At 36.9% G+C, this 16,937-nt stretch overlaps 1 protein-coding gene, 1 long non-coding RNA gene and 1 pseudogene across 2 annotated transcripts; 2 read left to right on the top strand and 1 right to left on the bottom strand.

Moving 5' to 3' along the window:
- LOC107671298 (fatty-acid amide hydrolase 2-A-like) overlaps positions 1–7,827 on the top strand; it is a 9,394-nt pseudogene extending 1,567 nt beyond the window's left edge.
- Positions 4,556–11,322, bottom strand: LOC107671309 (uncharacterized). The gene is made up of 3 exons (XR_001632187.1): positions 11,247–11,322; positions 9,246–9,248; positions 4,556–4,566 (listed from the first exon to the last, which is right to left on the bottom strand). It is a non-coding gene; the product is annotated as an uncharacterized LOC107671309 (long non-coding RNA).
- An 8-nt stretch (positions 11,323–11,330) lies between these two features.
- On the top strand, positions 11,331–15,706 carry LOC107671288 (thioredoxin-like). The gene is made up of 5 exons (XM_016464184.1): positions 11,331–11,438; positions 13,616–13,720; positions 13,807–13,872; positions 15,375–15,440; positions 15,588–15,706. The coding sequence occupies exons 1-5, from the start codon at positions 11,415–11,417 to the stop codon at positions 15,651–15,653; spliced, it is 327 nt and encodes a 108-aa protein (XP_016319670.1). The 5' UTR covers positions 11,331–11,414; the 3' UTR covers positions 15,654–15,706.
- The last annotated feature ends 1,231 nt before the right edge of the window (positions 15,707–16,937 follow it).

A 16,937-nucleotide genomic window follows, 5' to 3' on the forward strand; every position in this document is an offset into this window, starting at 1 on the left:
ACACAGTGCAGTGTGCAAATTTTTATCTTTCTAGGCATTTAGCTCCATTATTCATATTCACAGTACACTTGACCTAGGTTTTCAGTCTGTCTTTCAGTTAAGTACCCACAACCAATTTTGTATGTTTTACTGCATTATGCAGCCTAAACACTTATTGATTTCCTTCCAATTTGTCTTTAGGTAACAAGTGTTGAAGTGGTCCAGGCCTACATTGACCGCATTCAAGAAGTGAACCCACTTATCAGTGCCATGGTCAAAGACAGGTAAGTGAGTTCAAGTGTAAAATCAACCTACATTTTGTTCTGATTCTGAAAACACATTCTCATTTCTTCAGGTTTTCTGCAGCGCTTCAGGAAGCTGCACAGGTTGACAAACTAATAGAGGAGGAGACGGGAGGAGAGGAGGTGCTGGAGGACAGGCTACCTCTGCTTGGAGTACCCATCACTGTTAAAGAGGCCTTTGCACTGCAAGGTATGATATTTTTCGCAAACCCTTTTTTCCAAAATGGTAAATATCTGTAGGATAACACTTTTTGTTTTCTCCCTAACAGGCATGCCTAACTCAACAGGGCTGCTGACCAGACGGGATCTGGTTTCAGGAGTAGATGCCCCATCTGTTGCTCTGTTGAAGAGGGCAGGAGCGATTCCACTGGGTGTGACTAACTGCAGTGAGCTCTGTATGTGGCTAGAGTCCCACAACCACCTCTATGGCATCACTAACAACCCCTATGACTTTGAGAGAATTGCAGGCGGCAGTTCAGGTCATTTTTACACACACACATCCTGACACTTTCATCAAAGTAAAACTGACAGAAAAATCCAACCCACAGTCAATCTTTTTTAAAATATTATACAATTTGCTGGCCTGTTTGTTCAATTTGATGCACTTTTAGGTGTTTTGCATCTGTTAAAGGTGCTCTCTATGATTTTAACTTAAATGAATTTTTAAAATAAATTTAAATACAAATGAAGTATTACAGGGGTCCTATTATGCTCTTTTACAAAGTCTTGATTTTGTTTTGGGGGTGTACTAGAACATGCTCTCATGCTTGGTTGTTCGAAAAACACATTTGCGAGCTTCAGTGTAAATATTGCGTCAATATCAAATCAATTTGTGCGCAATTTAAACGCGGATGATTATAATCACTCTAAGTTCGTCTGCTTTGGGAAAGCTAGCATGTCTCCGACATAGTGATAACACTCGTTGCCTTCTCTAGTGCAGCTCAACCAGGTCTCGTCCCATTCGTCGATCTTTGTGATATCACAAATCCCGGAAAATATGCGTTGTAGTCCAAACGAGTCGTTCGTTGTAGTTTTTGAAAAGTGATTTCTGTTGAATAAAATATCTCCTTTTGAATTGGACTTTGAGCTTTGTAACTTCACAGATCTTTTTTATGCTCAAACAGCAACATTACAGACTAACTAAAGTTGAAAAAGTGAGAAAGCATAATAGGACCCCTTTAATAAAAAAAAGACCTTTTACCCCTAAATAAATGAATAGTTAAAAGTGTAAAATAATAAAAATAAAAAAGATAAAGGATTCAGCCACATGGGTTTCCGTGGGTCTTAAAAAGTCTTAATTCGCCCTTCCACAAATTAAGGACTTAAAAAAGAGTTGAATCAGAGCAGAAAGTCTTAAATTTATAAAGTCATTGAATTATTGGTTGCATGCAGTACTACTACTACTACTACTACTAATATCCTTCAAAAGTATTTTTGACTTGTTTTCCAGTACAAATATCTAAACAGACTTAAATCTGGAGATCAGATCAGATGTCTCCAATTGAAAATGTATGACCAGTCATGAAAAGGAGAATCAGACAACGACGATCACAGACTGCTGAGCTTTTGACATCTTGTATCAAGTGAGACTGGACAAAAAATTTTGCTTGCAAAGCTTTTAACAATTAATATCCTCAATTCCCAAACAATGAAACATTGTAATTAAAAGGAAGGTTGATGTGACAGTGTTAAACATGCTTCTTTCCCAACTTTTTTGGAGTGTGTTGCAGGCATCAAAATCAAAATTTATTCATATTAACAAAATACATTTACGTTGGTCAGTGAAAACTTCAGGTCAGTGAACGAATCTCAGATTCTTGATTTCATTGCATTTTACAAAACGTCCCAACTTATCTGGAATTGGGGTTGTAAATATACACAACACACACACACACACACACACACACACATATTATGTAAACAAAAACTTTTATTTTGGATGTGATTAATCGTGATCGTTTGACAGCACCAAGCGGCAACCTCCCGCTCTCTAGTGAAGCCAACAAGGAAGTGACTTAAACTGTAATTCATCAACTGGCCGCTAGAGGCTGGCTGCAAAAGGGAGTCAATCCCATAGACTCCCCATGTTAAAATGCCCAACTTTACAGCAGAAAAAAACGTTTACAGCCTGGTTAAAAAAATAATTTTGGTCTATATAGCTAATTTTGCCCTTCATGACAACTGTGAGGCGGGTGAATTTTTTTATAACTCATCCGTTTAAATTATATTAAGCCTTAAAGTTCTGCATAATTAAGGGCGTGGCCACTTGAGTGACAGGTGGATTGCCGCTGCTGTCACCACCGTCGAGCTAGGTGGGTGTGGCTTCACCAACCTGCTCCCGCCTCTTTGCCCATTTTCGATTATCCGGGAATGACGCGCGGTGACGCGCTGCCAAGATGGCGACGGCCGCCTCCGCCCACTTTTGAGCTTCAAAAACGCTCTTCGGAAATCTACGAGTGACGTCACGGACACTACGTCCATGTTTTTATACAGTCTATGGACAGCACTAATAAAAACTTTATGCTTTAACAGCTGTAAAACCACAAGATCACATGACCAGCCAAGGCATACAAAATTCCCTGTATCTCTGTAATCCTATTCTTTCGGACACTTTTGCTCACAGAATAAACTAATAATAGTTGACTGTGAATAGTGCACTGCATTTTTAAAACAGCATCTCTAACTGAAAACTATTGCCCTTGCAGTAGAAGTCCATGATGACCTCCAGGGCAACATTAATTAAAATGAAATGTAATTAACAATTTCAATTGTAGGAGGTGAAGGCAGTATATTGGGTGCTGGTGCCTCTGTGATTGGAGTTGGGTCGGATATTGGGGGTAGTATCCGTATTCCCTGCTTTTTCAATGGCATCTTCGGACACAAGCCATCAACAGGTAAGAAGAATAGTTGTAGTTGTTTGCATGTATTGGTAAGTAGAATAATGGAGAGTGACACAGATGGAGTGTCAAAGGTTTCTCTTTATACTTCACATATTGTAGTAATATTGATTAAGGTTATGAGGAGCACAAACGCCATTTGGTTTTCTCTGTACATACAGGTATCGTAAGCAATGATGGTCAGTATCCTCCCGCCTCTGGACTGCAGATGGGATTTCTGTGTACAGGACCCATGTGCCGCTATGCTGAAGACCTGATTCCCATGCTAAGCATCATGGGAGGACCCAATGCAAATAAGTAATAGACTAGACAGATATGATCATCACAACAACACTGTAAAAAATATGAGCATTACATAAATGTAATCTACACTGCTACTCAAAAATGTGTGGTCTGTTAGAAGTTTAAAAAAAAAACATTAGTCTACTATGGTAATCAAAGCTGCATTTAACGGAAATACAGGAAAAAAAAGAAAATATTGTGAAATTTCTAATGCTTTCTCACTTTTAGATTTCTGCATTTATCAGACGCTTTTATCCAAAGCCACTTACAAAAGAGGACTTAGGCCACTTATAGCAATTTGCCAAAAAGCCAACAATATCCATAATACACAATGCCAAGTTTATTATACAACTAGATTAGGAAGTGGACTGGAGAATAAAAGGAATGCAGAGAGTGCAGTGTGTGTAATGGCATTGGTTAAGAGAGTGGAGTGGTTATATGCTTGTAGAAGAAGTACCTTCAGCTGCTTCTTAAAGGGATAGTTCACCCAAAAATGAAAATTCTGTCATTAATTACTCACCCTCATGTCATTCCACACCTGTAAGACCTTCGTTCATCTTCGAACACAAATTACGATATTTTTGGTGAAACCTGAGAGCTTTCTGACCCTGCATAGACAGCAATGCAACTGACACGTTCAAGGCTCAGAAAGGTAGTAAGGACATTGTTAAAATAGTCCATGTGACATCAGTGGTTCAACCTTAATTTTATGAAGCTACATGAATACTTTCTTTGAGCAAAGAAAACAAAAATAATGACTTTATTCAACAATTTCTTCTCTTCCGTGTCAGTCTTCCACGCACATTCATGAGAGTACCATGATGTATGCGTGTGGTGCTGCTGACGCATAAAATTATGGTTGAACCATTGATGTCACATGGACTATTTTACCGATGTCCTTACTACCTTTCTGTGTCTTGAGCGTGGTAGCTTGCTGCTGTCTATGCAGGGTCAGAAATAGGGCTGTCGCGATAACCGCAATATCGCAATACCGCGCTATTGACGCTATTTGCCTGTTTTATTTTTTCGTAAGGTTATGCCCTTCTCGTTTTAGAAAAGTGAAAAAACCGTGAACACACACCCAGAGCAGTGGGCAGCCATTTATGCTGCGGTCGACTGAGCATGTGCGATTACTTGAGTCATATATAGGAAAATAGGTTGTCATGTCCAAGGAAAGCGAAATCTCTGTCTTAGCATCGGCGCATAGCTGGTCAGCTGAGCCTTCTAAAGTGGCGCTCAAAGTTAAAATGATTTCAACAGCGTGTTTCATTACATCGCTTTGAATTAATGAATCAGCGTTTTTGAACGTGTAGTTGAATCCACCACCTTGTGGCGCAACACTGTAACTGCACTGTCTGACAGCCGTCTAGAACGCGCAGATGGAAATATCAATAGAAAGTCTCTTGTCCAGTCAGATTAGAAAATTAGATTACAACTAGGCTAACTGTTATACATATAGGCTAACGATAGTCTAACGATCTTATTGTCAGGTTTATGTTCTGTTATGAGGACCGTTATTTTGTCATTCTCTTCTGTTTACTTCACTTCCTGTTCCAACGCTATTTGGTTTCGGTTTCATTGTCTTCTGAATATGACCTCGTTAGTTATATCGTAACACATACACACACAAATTATATATCTATATCTCTTCTGTTTACTTCACTTCCTGTTCCAACGCTATTTGGTTTCGGTTTCATTGTCTTCTGAATATGACCTCGTTAGTTATATCGTAACACATACACACACAAATTATATATATATATATATATATATATATATGTGTATATGTATGGCGATAATACCGCATACCGCGCTATTGAGCCCCTCAAAATTACCGCAAGGGAAATTCCCTCACCGCGACAGCCCTAGTCAGAAAGCTCTTGGATTTCATCAAAAATATCTTAGTTTGTGTTGCAAAGATGAACGATGTTCTCAGGTTTGGAACAACATGAGGGTGACAGAATTTTCATTTTTGGGTGAACTATCCCTTTAAAAGTTCTGATGGTCTCGTCTTGAGGGTCCAAAAGCGTTCACTGCATGATGAAGCCTATTAGAATGTTAGAATATAGAATAGAGGATAGAGTATATGTATCCTCCTTACTGTATAAAAAATATAAATTTCATTTTAAAAAATGTACTTCATAAAATTTATTCTTTTAATATTTAATAAAAAAAATCGTACTGACCCCATACTTTTGAACAGTGGTGTATTTCCATTATATTTTTGTATAATAGTTTACCTTGCAACATATTGTATAGGGTAACTTTTATTTCAATCTCTCAACTTATTTATTTTCATTTATTTTCAACCACTGTTAGAAATGTATCCCAAATGATCACTTCTCTTTCACTTCTGGTAGATTGGGGCTGTCTGCTGAAGTAGATTTGAAAAAGCTGAGGTTCTTCTCTGTTCCCCACAATGGAGGCTCTCATTTGGTCTCTCCAGTTGACGCACAGCTGCTTCAGACACAGAAAATGGTAAGTGAGTGTGTGTGTGGATTGGCTTCAGTCAAATTATTTTCCTCTCATAATGGGCTTTTGGGTTTTTTAGGTGGTCAGACGTTTAGAGGCAGACCTTGGGGTCAAGGTCCAAGAACTGTTTATTCCTCAGCTCAAATACTCCTTTCAGATCTGGGGAACTATGATGGCCTCACCTGGCAAAGATGGAAAGGTGGGATTTTTGCCATTATAATTTTCATGTCTTCATCATATACAACATTGAATATATTGAATAAATGAATATATATATATATATATATATATACACACTCGATAAAATATTAAATGAGTTTATCAAAATGAACGTGAAGTTGAGACTTCACTGAGAGATTGGATAACTTTAGCTCTTTATTTTCATGTTAAGCATCCTGTTAATGGTTTTGCTATTGTGTAAATAAAGGGGTTATGCACAACAAACTTCCATGTTCTGTAAAACAGATCTCGTCGTTTCTGGTTCAGGTCTTTTATATGTGCTTTGTTAAACATGGAGCTGTTTTATTCAAGATGCTTTTAAAGGAGATGTCTAAGATGCAAAATTGATATGTAAAATTTTATTTTTCTTCTTCTCACTAACTTTCTGGCATTAAAATGATGTTATAAAAATATAATTAAGTTTAGATGTCTGATTTAACCAAAGCATATTGTCTGTTATTCCTTTTTATAGACATACTTTTCTAATAGAAGCAAATCATTTTTAAACGGTATATTAGGGTACTGTTTAACATGATTTTTATGAGATTTTGTAATGAGTGAAGGCGGGAAGAAGGTTTGGCCTGTCTGGGAGCTGTTCAAGTGGTTTCTGGGATTTTCTTCTCACACCTTAGCAGCAATAGGTGTGTGACAGAGCAAATGAGCTTGTGCACTTTTAACTGTGACTGACTGAATCACTCTTCCATCCGTGTCTGATTAACTTTATTGGGCATGAGATGCAAATCAGTGCTGCCAATGTCTTCCTGTGACAAGCGTTCCCAAAAGTGTGCAGAATCGGCAAAGACTTTTTTTTCCCAATGTATCTGAAAATGAATGCATGTGATAATAGTGTTCCTGTCTGTCTCTCTTTCTCAGGTCTGGCTCTAGTTGAGCTGTTCCAGAGTTCCCATCCATCTCCATTCATTCTACAGCAGAAGGAGAGTCTGCAGCAGGAGCTGGAGGAGTTGCTGGGCACAGACGGAGTGCTGCTGTACCCCACTCATCCCCAGATCGCTCCCAAACATCACCATCCAGTTTTCACACCCTTCAACTTCTCTTACACTGGTAAGTGTTGTTGGTTGAGATCTACTCATGATCTACTTATTATGGAGTTGGGGCTCTAAGTGGCTTTGTTCTCTGCAGGTATCTTTAATATCCTGGGTTTGCCAGTAACCCAGTGTCCATTAGGGCTGAGTGAGGAGGGTTTGCCCCTGGGCGTACAGATTGTGACAGGTAAATTACAGGACCGTCTCTCTTTGGCCACTGCCCTCTACCTGGAGAAAGCTTTTGGTGGCTGGAGGGAACCAGGCAAGTCAGCAGCCAAGCCTTAATCCACCTCATCCGTCTGCAACAACAGGACCACATGACCAATAACACATAATGTACCACATATACAGCATGTGTAACCATCCAAAGCTTACTTACATTCATTCTTCCTTTTAAGTGCAGAGTGCATTTTACATTAAACTGACATGTTTTAGAGGGCTGCATTTGTGTTTACCCATATGTAAACGTGGTATTACTTTATTTCATTCATAAGAAATGGAATGGATGCTGGATCCAGAACAAAGAATTGTGAGATATTTACATGAGACATCTATTAATTGTATAACTATGTGAGAAATACCATATTTACCATGTACATAACAGTACATATGTGTTTTTTTTTTTTTTTTTTTTTTATTTTAGTTTTAGCACTTCAAATTAAACTCATCGAAAAATTTGCAATGTTCTCTTTGGCAACTAATGAAATAAAATTAGTTTAATTTTTATTTTACTTTTTTTTTTTAAAGTTTGCATGCACAGCAGCTTTAAAGCTGCATAATTAGTGCAAATCTAACCACAATAATGCTGTAGTGCACTAAAACAAGGATGTTTGAACACATTTGTGCTGTTCACTGTTTCCTCTTAACAGGCTTCTCAAGAGCAGGCTCTTTCTTGTGACAAATCTATTTAATCTTTAGAATATCCTTTGCCGTAAGCAGATTTCAGTGTTTTAGAAGGAAGACATTTTGTTGCACTCAAAGGGCATAAAACAATCATATTTAGAAGTAAATGTCAAGCTGGGGCATTTAAATGCTGGGCATTGGCAGTTTTCTTGGCCTTTATTACTCATATTTTGTTGTTGGTTTCTCTGAAAAATCTGGTCAAACATTTTTTAATGTGCTGACGTATTAAATAATGCGCCTAAAGCAGTAACAATAAATGAAAAAAAAAAAAAATGAAAAAAACTTTTGATGTGATCTTCCCAAATATTAAGTGTTATTCTTGTCTTAAAATTTCCTAATAAATATGTCTGAATTCTCAGCAACATTAACATAATCAGCATGTCATGAACAGTAATCATCAATATATTGTTTTATAACTTAGAAATGGAAAGCAGATGACATTGCATGCATTTATGAGTTCATTATGTAAGGGATCACGAATAGTCAGATAACTCAGCTGGATGTAGTTTGAATATTTCACAAAACTGAAGACTCTTTCTTTCTCTCTCCTATTTGCATTTATTTGTAAATCATATCAAGTCACTCAAATTCACCTCTTAGCTTGAGCCAATAAAATAAAATAAAAGCAAAACATTTTACATTTTTTGCAGAGTAGAAATGGCTTGTACAATTAAAACTGCAAATATTCACCTTTTTCACTATATTTTGTGGTGATGTCAGTCCTATTTTTATTTATTTACTGACCAGAGGACTACCTGGCCACTAGGTGACAGCATTTTCACATTATGTCATGTCTACGCTACTACTGTTTCAAAAAATTCAATCCTAGTTCAAGTATCCCAGCAGTACTGTTTTAACAAATAAGTTGTTTTGGGGTACAAATATTCATATTACTACTATTATTACAACCTGAACTGAGCTGGTTAAACAGTCACATTCACATGTTCTCTTTACTCTTATGTTAGGGAGTGATCTGTTGGCACTCTTTTGCCTCCAGGTTAGTTTGTCTCCTACTGTATATTGGGACTGTTTCCAGGTTTTCAATGTATTGTTTTTTTTCTGATTCATTTGTTACGCGGTCTACAATTGAGATACAAAACACCTAGGAAACGGTAAACAACGTGAGACAGGTCCACTTTACAATCAACGCTCTAGAGCTGCGGACTGATTAGATAGGAGAGGCTTTCATCAAGGTTTTAAAAAAAAATGCTAATTATAGTCTTTCTGTAAAATGTTGGCTTTTAAATTGAACATCATGTGTGGACTGTAGACTAGTCAGTCCACAAAATGTCTTTGCTCTTCTTTTTTCTTCCTGCAGTGTTTTTTATTTTATGGCATTCAATTATGGCAATATGTCTGTGCAGGTTTTCATTCATCCAGGTGTTTGTAAAAGAAATAATTTGATATTTAATTTGTAAGCAAATTTTGTTGAAATATAATTTTATTGTAATACTATTCCAACAGATTTAGCATCATTTCAGTGATGAGTGAACAGCTTTAAAGTAGCTGTTTATACAAATCCTATGTTCCACAGTGAAAACCTTCACAGGCAACATTATGTTCACGTCTCAGACAAACTTTTACGACTATACAACTGCCCTCACATGACCTTTAAGCAGTTGTAAATAAAAGGCTTTCTTTCCAAATGATGGAGACAAACACCTGGAATCTCTGAATAGCTACTAGCCTGGATGAAGGATGCGACAGAAAGAGAAGGACAGAGGCAGGTTTGGTATCTGTGGCAACATCGTACTCGGAGACTTCAAAGAGCAAGGCCTAATTATTCCAAATCCTATAACAACACACTCATCACCACCATCGCATGCATTTTCATCAGTGTTCAAAGAAAATGATTAACATGATTGAATGGGATGGAATGAGGCATCACAGAACAGGCTGAGTGAAATGGAAAGCTGTCCAAAAGAGCAGAAAAAAGGAGCAGCGTATGGAACTAGACATGAGAATGATCTGTGTAGCAGTGTGATCGCTTAACATTTTTAAATCATGCATTCTCCAATAACCAAAATAAATAAAGTCTCATCCAAATATACGTTTATTCATTTATAATTTACCATCTGTTTTGATATTTAATGGGGTATTTTTAGCAGATATCATTCATCACAGTTGGTAACTGTGTGTCTATTAAATATTCATTATTTTAACATGAATATTCTATGAACATGTTTGTTTCACACCTGTTTAGTCAAAAAAGACAAGTTTATTAGATACAATATCTGCACTGTGATAATCAGAAACTACTGTATCTAATGATTTCAGTTCAACAAGTTATATTGCAATGCTAGAACGTACCACTTGCTGGCTACTAAAAAGTGTTTTACTATAAATGTACAATCACTGTAAAGTTAACCTAAGTGAATTGTTAAAAGTGTGGTAAAAAATTTGTTTATGCAAATTTAAAAGGGATTGCTTGAGACCTTTGTCCACACGGATTTATTAAAAATGTAAGAACTGCTGTAAAATATCTAAAACATCTTATGCAACCCTAAATGCAGCAAGAATGTCCAGTCAACCCGACAGGCATTGAAAAGAGTATATTGTGCAATGATTAGACCTATGATTGATTATGGCAGCATAGTATATAGTTCGGCATCAGTATCTATGTTGAAGAAAGTAAGTGGTATCCAATCTCAAGCACTAAGAATAGGAAGTGGGGCATTTAGAACATCGCCAGTCTCAGCGATGCAGGTGGAAATGGCGGAGTTGCCTTTAGACCTCCGGAGACTTAAGTTAAAGATGGCATACTGGTGTTCTGTAAGGGGGCATGTAGAAACCCATCCAGTCAAAGATGTTTTACAAAAATGTTGGGAACATGAGTATATAAATTATTGTAGTTTTGGATGGAATGCCAACGCAGATGCTAAGAAGGTAGGAATTAATGACATAAAAATAAGTTAAACGGTAACAATACCAATTATACCCCCTTGGCTGTTCCGCATGCCAGTGGTAGCTCTCCAGTTGCACTTTAAAATAAATGAAAAGGAAAGGTGTATGCCTAAATAAATAGTAGTGGATCACTATTTGAAACAAAACTATTTTAATAGTATTCAAATATATACGGATGGGTCAAAAAATCCAGATTCTGGGTATACAGCAGCAGCCATATATATTCCCTATTTTAAATATAGCACAGTAGTCCGCCAGCGTGAGCGCGTTTATGGGCAGGGCTTTTTGAAGGAAGCGATGCTGTTTAAACTACACGCTTGAGTCAGGCAGAGCAGAGGGAGGGGGCTCATTTCTGGGCGAGCGAGTTGAGGAAGGTTTGTTCTCCGAGCTCCAGACAGCAGTAAAGCGATAAAATGATCATCGTCATTGAAGATCAGGTAAGATCGCTGCTTCAATTCAAGACACTCATTACATTTTTTTTACTTTTTAGAAAATAAGCTAAATCACGCGGTATGGATAGGGAGAACATGTTTTGCTGACTAACTGCCCGTCAAACCGATTTCATTTAAGTTGGTTGAAAATTCAACAGCTGTGTGTGAGAATTCATAAAGCATTAGCAAGTAATAAACTTAAGTCAGTTCAGAGTGTGTTTGTAAAAAATGTAGATAATATTAGCCTATCTGCTAACCAATTCTTTACACCAGCTAGTGTCTACTTAGCCACAGCGGTACAAGAAAGCCAAACATGCTTAGTTTTCGCCCATTGAAATGCCGCTTTCATTTGACGTTATTTGCACTGCAACAGTTGTGTTGTAAAATTATGAACCAACGCACGTGAAATATAGATTTGTGGCAGCTGGCATGCCGCATCGTTACGTAACTTTCAGCTTGCGATACCGCAGTGTGGTCTAAACCTATCCTTGAAATGAACGTGTTCTCATTCATAGTTTAACCTAGATGACTAAAGTAGCACGCTCTTGTAGCATTTCGTTTATTTCGGTGATCGCGGCCTGAAGAGACCTGCTCCAGACCAAGCGCGCCATCAAGTCACGTGGGTTGGACTGTTTTTGTTGTTGTTTTTTTGGCACGGCAGCATTTGGTAATTTGCCGCAGTGAATAAGACTAGACGGTGTAAAAGAACATTATTAAATGTCGATATATTGACACTTTCTTACTGTTTGTTGTAATGTAGTTAAATGCGCCCTATTATTTGATTCCGTCTGTTACAGATAAATCGTGTAATAATTCTTACAAAATGTTGACCTTTGTGGTCTACCTATGTGGTTTTGTGTTGTTACCAAGCGGCAACCTCCCTCTCTCGTGAAGCCAACAAGGAAGTGACTAAAACTGCAATTCATCGACAAAAAGGGAGTCAATCCCATAGACTCCCCATGTTAAAATGCCCAACTTTACAGCAGAAAAAAACGTTTACAGCCTGGTTCAAAAAATAATTTTGGTCTATATAGCTAATTTTGCCCTTCATGACAACTGTGAGGGGGGTGAATTTTTTTTATAACTCATCCATTTAAATTTTATTAAGCCTTAAAGTTCTGCATAATTAAGGGCGTGGCCACTTGAGTGACAGGTGGATTGCAGCTGCTGTGGACACTGCCGTTGAGCTAGATGGGCGTGGTTTCAGCAACCTGCTCCCGCCTCTTTGCCCATTTTCGATTATCCGGGAGTGACACGCAGTGACACGCTGCAAAGATGGCGACGGCCCGCTCCGCCCACTTTGAGCTTCAAAAAGGCTCGTCGGAACTCTACGGGTGACGTCACGGACACTACGTCCATGTTTTTATACAGTCTATGGTTGTTACCTAGGGAATGTGGTCGGTATATATTTAAATACAATTTAATAATAGCAAATAGTATATAGTATGCATTAAATAAAACAATTGTTTTACACAATAAAGTTAAAGAAATAGTTAACTCAAGAATGAAATAGTTTTACTCACCCTCTTGTTGTTCCAAACCTGAATGAATTTCTTTCTTCCGCTTAACACAAAAGAAGATACTTTGAAGAATGTTGGTAACCAAACAGGTGATGGTAGCCACTGACTTCCATAGTATTTTTTTTTACCTACTATGGAAGTCAATGGCTACCGTGAAACTGTTTGGTTACCAACATTTTTCAAATCATCTTTTATGTTCCACACAAGAAAGAAACTAAAATAGGATTGTAAAAACTTGAAGGTGAGGAAATTATGATCGTTTTCATTTTCGGGTGAACTATCCCTTTAAGCATTATCTTTCAAACAACAGTTCTATAAAAAAGTAGTTCACTGTGTAACTTGAAAAATGTATCCAGTTTGTATTTCTTCTCCAACAATGAAAACAAAGCATCAAGCTTTGTGGATCACCAATCAATGCATGGAATGAAAACAGGTTTGGACTGGAGCAATATAAAAGTGGAGTACCAGATTTTATCTCTGTTCAACACACTTTGGTTCCACTCCACAGTCTGGAATGCTGTGAATGTAGATAAGGTTCATTTAATCATGGATTTTTTTTTTTCATGCTGTTGCCTCTAAAAAAACAAGGGTCCACAGCAACACTATTTTAAAGAATTGCAGTGATGACAAAACATGAAATCCAACATTGATTTGTGTTCATAGGATGGCTTTGACAAAGCTCTCGCTGAGGCAGGTGACAAGCTTGTAGTGGTTGATTTTACAGCCACGTGGTGTGGGCCTTGTCAGAGCATCGCACCTTTTTACAAGGTAAGGAACCAGCTTTAAGTCACTATGTACGAGTCGTTGGAACAGACTTCTTTGACACAGTTTCTCATTGTAATTCCTCACTTCAGGGCCTGTCTGAAAATCCTTCCTATGCTAATGTGGTCTTCCTCAAAGTGGACGTAGATGATGCACAGGTGAGTTTTCTAAATGTATTTTTATTTATTTATTTATTTATTTATTTATTTTTTGGTACTGTAGTGTTGTAAAAATCATGTTGGAAATCTTGGAATTACAGTTAATATGAGATTCCAACTTGTAAAAAGCTTTCATGTCCTTGTAGAACTTGTAATTTTCTAAGAGTTAAATTTACCTGACTGCCACAATGTCACGTGGAGCCACTCAAAATGGCAGCGACTGGAGTCAAATGTAATTTAGTTGTTGTAAAGTTTCTGTTTAAGAATTCCTATCATTGTCTATTGTTAATGCAAAATTAATTTGAAAAACATTGAAAGACACGCATTAGTTTAACATGGCTAGCACAGAGCTGAATATTTAATGTCTAATGTCCTGCTTAATAAAATTTAAAAGCATATTAAGCATTTGCATAACAACTGTTAGTTGTAGTATTGTGATTTTGTGCATTGTTGATTATTCAGATTACACACATTCATGGTTGCATTAATAGTGTTGCCATAGAAATGCATAATCCTTCGAAGACACAAACAGCTCAGAGTAAAAGTTTTTCCAGGTTATCATCTAGTAATGGACCCTTTTCACATTTCTGGGGCTCCCAGAAGCAGAATTTATCATAGTTGTCAAAATTTGTATAATGGTAAGGGAAACTACAACAAAAATAAATTGTGTTCTCATTTGCCTCAATAAAAAAATATCTACAATAGCATTTCTATGACTTTTCAAAAGAGGAAAATAATATCAAGAGATTGATTACATTGGTTTGAAGTGAGATAGATGTTGAATTTGCCGTCACTCCCTCAAGCCTTTGTATTAGAAACACTTACATGGCAGCGCTTTTATGTACTTTTATGTAACTTAATTCCAGGGTAGGAAAAGACAAAGTATAGTGTTGTAAATGTACATAAAAGTTTTGCTGTTCTCAAATAGTGCTCTTTAGAGAACGGCAGGTAATTTATGTTTGTTAGTAAACTAACAGACAGGCCAGTGTGAAAATTTGGACTGAAACTGGTAGCTAGAAGGAATTGAATATGACTGTTTCACAGAAATTCACTCACTAGATACTCCTCTTGTATGGGAGGAAAAGCTTTGGCTTTTATGAATCTTCTTGTTCATTCCCCATGCAACCATAGTTTAGGCCTAAATCCATTTAGATTAAAGAAATGTCAGCCCAAGGTTTTTTTTTTTTTTAATGTGCCGTTTTAGCTCATGATGTATATACCACTAGAGGGCAGTAGAATTACATTAAATTTATGCTATGGTTATCCTACATCCAAATCAAACTTTTTTTTTTTGATTCTGTTCCTTTTTCTGAATGTGCCCTGCAAGTCCTATTCTTATTCAGTCATATTTGTACAATGCATTGATTTCATTACATGATTTTCTTAAACTTTTTAAATTTGGTCTACATTATGCAAAAAGCTGAATTTTATTACTAAAAGCAGTTGGATGAGAGCAATAAAGCGTCTTAAGAAATATTAAAGTGATGTTCTGTGTTTTGCAGGATGTAGCCCAGTCTTGTGACATTAAATGTATGCCAACATTCCACTTCTACAAGAGCGGGAAGAAGGTTTGTTCTGTTGTCTTTCCTCTAGTTGAGCTAATAATAGTCACATATCAACTATACAAAGTTAAAGATATGTCTCTACGAATATGCTGAGTTTGATTTACTTCCAGTTATTGTTTGGTTGATTTAATCTGCTGTTTTCTCTTGTAGCTGGAAGATTTCTCTGGGTCCAACAAGACTAAACTGGAAGAGATTGTGAACCAACACAAAGGCTAAGCCTGATATGACCCACTCATAAATGTTTCCTGTGCAGCCTAAGCTCCAATTTTACAAACAATAACTCCCCACTTGTTTTGTTATTCACGAAGAACTTTCATTTTCTAGTCGTTTTATGGCAATTTTAGCAGGTCAAAATCGGCCTTACAAAATCTTTCATCCATTTCCATAATGATTACCTCTGTATGTTTCTGTGCGTCCACTCGTAACTATATTATGTGTGTCTTTTCAATATCAATAAACACAATTATAAAAAATAAATGACAATGTTGATTTTGTGCTTTAGAAGACTTCAAATTAATATTAGACATTAAGTGTGTTCTCCACCTCTTGTTAGTTCATTGTCCCAGGCCCTGATATGATGGATACCTGTTGTTGGCCTTGTCTCTTTATGCATTGTATTGTTAAAGGTTTCTCTCAAGTGTTTGTCTGAATAATTTTTTATTTTTGGTAGCTGCATGAATTGTTTGTGACCAGCTTGTTGTGTCTGCAATCATGTTTAGTAGTTTTTATTCTAGCATCTTTATCACCAAGGAAATCTTATTTTAAGTCAAACATTGGCAATTTTACATCCTGATCAACAGGTTATACAGGAAGAGTGACCTTTTCTATGCTATTGTGTGTGTAAATTGCATCAATCTTGAAAGACATCTTGTCAAACTGCGTGAATAGTTCACTCCATTATTTTGTGTTTATAAATGCATTCTCAGTTCGTTTTAATGGATAACTTTGAATGGTTGTGTATATATTAAGGATAATATGGTATCAATATTTGACCATAGGTTTGGGGAACAGCCCCCTTTTTTGGTTTTAGGCCACTGCCCCTCAAGTCTGCATGTACCTGAAATGATCAAAGACCAATAACAAGGAATCTTTTACAATTAATGAAATTTGTCTCCGAAAACAAAATTATGGAATGAATCAGTGTGCAGGCTTTATATTGAGTGTGTTATGTATGTTAGAATAGACTTATAAGTGAAAGAGAAAGTCAGAAAGTGTTTTGCTTTGAGAAGAGAGACTTTATGAAAACAAACATTACTCTGATGACAATGAGAAGGCTCAACAAAAGACGGCATAAACAAGAACTGATTTTACAACACAGCAGGAGCAAATCACAGGTGTAGAACAAGACAATGAAACTCACCAAACCTGTAGATATACACAGCAACTACAGGGCCAAAGACAATATTAAATCTTCTGATAGATATGTATATATATCCTATTACTTGTTTCGCTTCTGTTTCAGTTTTTATAACCATTTCTTACTATGTGTAAGTTGTAAGT

The sequence above is a fragment of the Sinocyclocheilus anshuiensis genome, unplaced genomic scaffold, assembly GCF_001515605.1.
Source record: "Sinocyclocheilus anshuiensis isolate Anshui unplaced genomic scaffold, SAMN03320099.WGS_v1.1 scaffold145, whole genome shotgun sequence".
Taxonomy (NCBI): Eukaryota; Metazoa; Chordata; class Actinopteri; order Cypriniformes; family Cyprinidae; genus Sinocyclocheilus; species Sinocyclocheilus anshuiensis.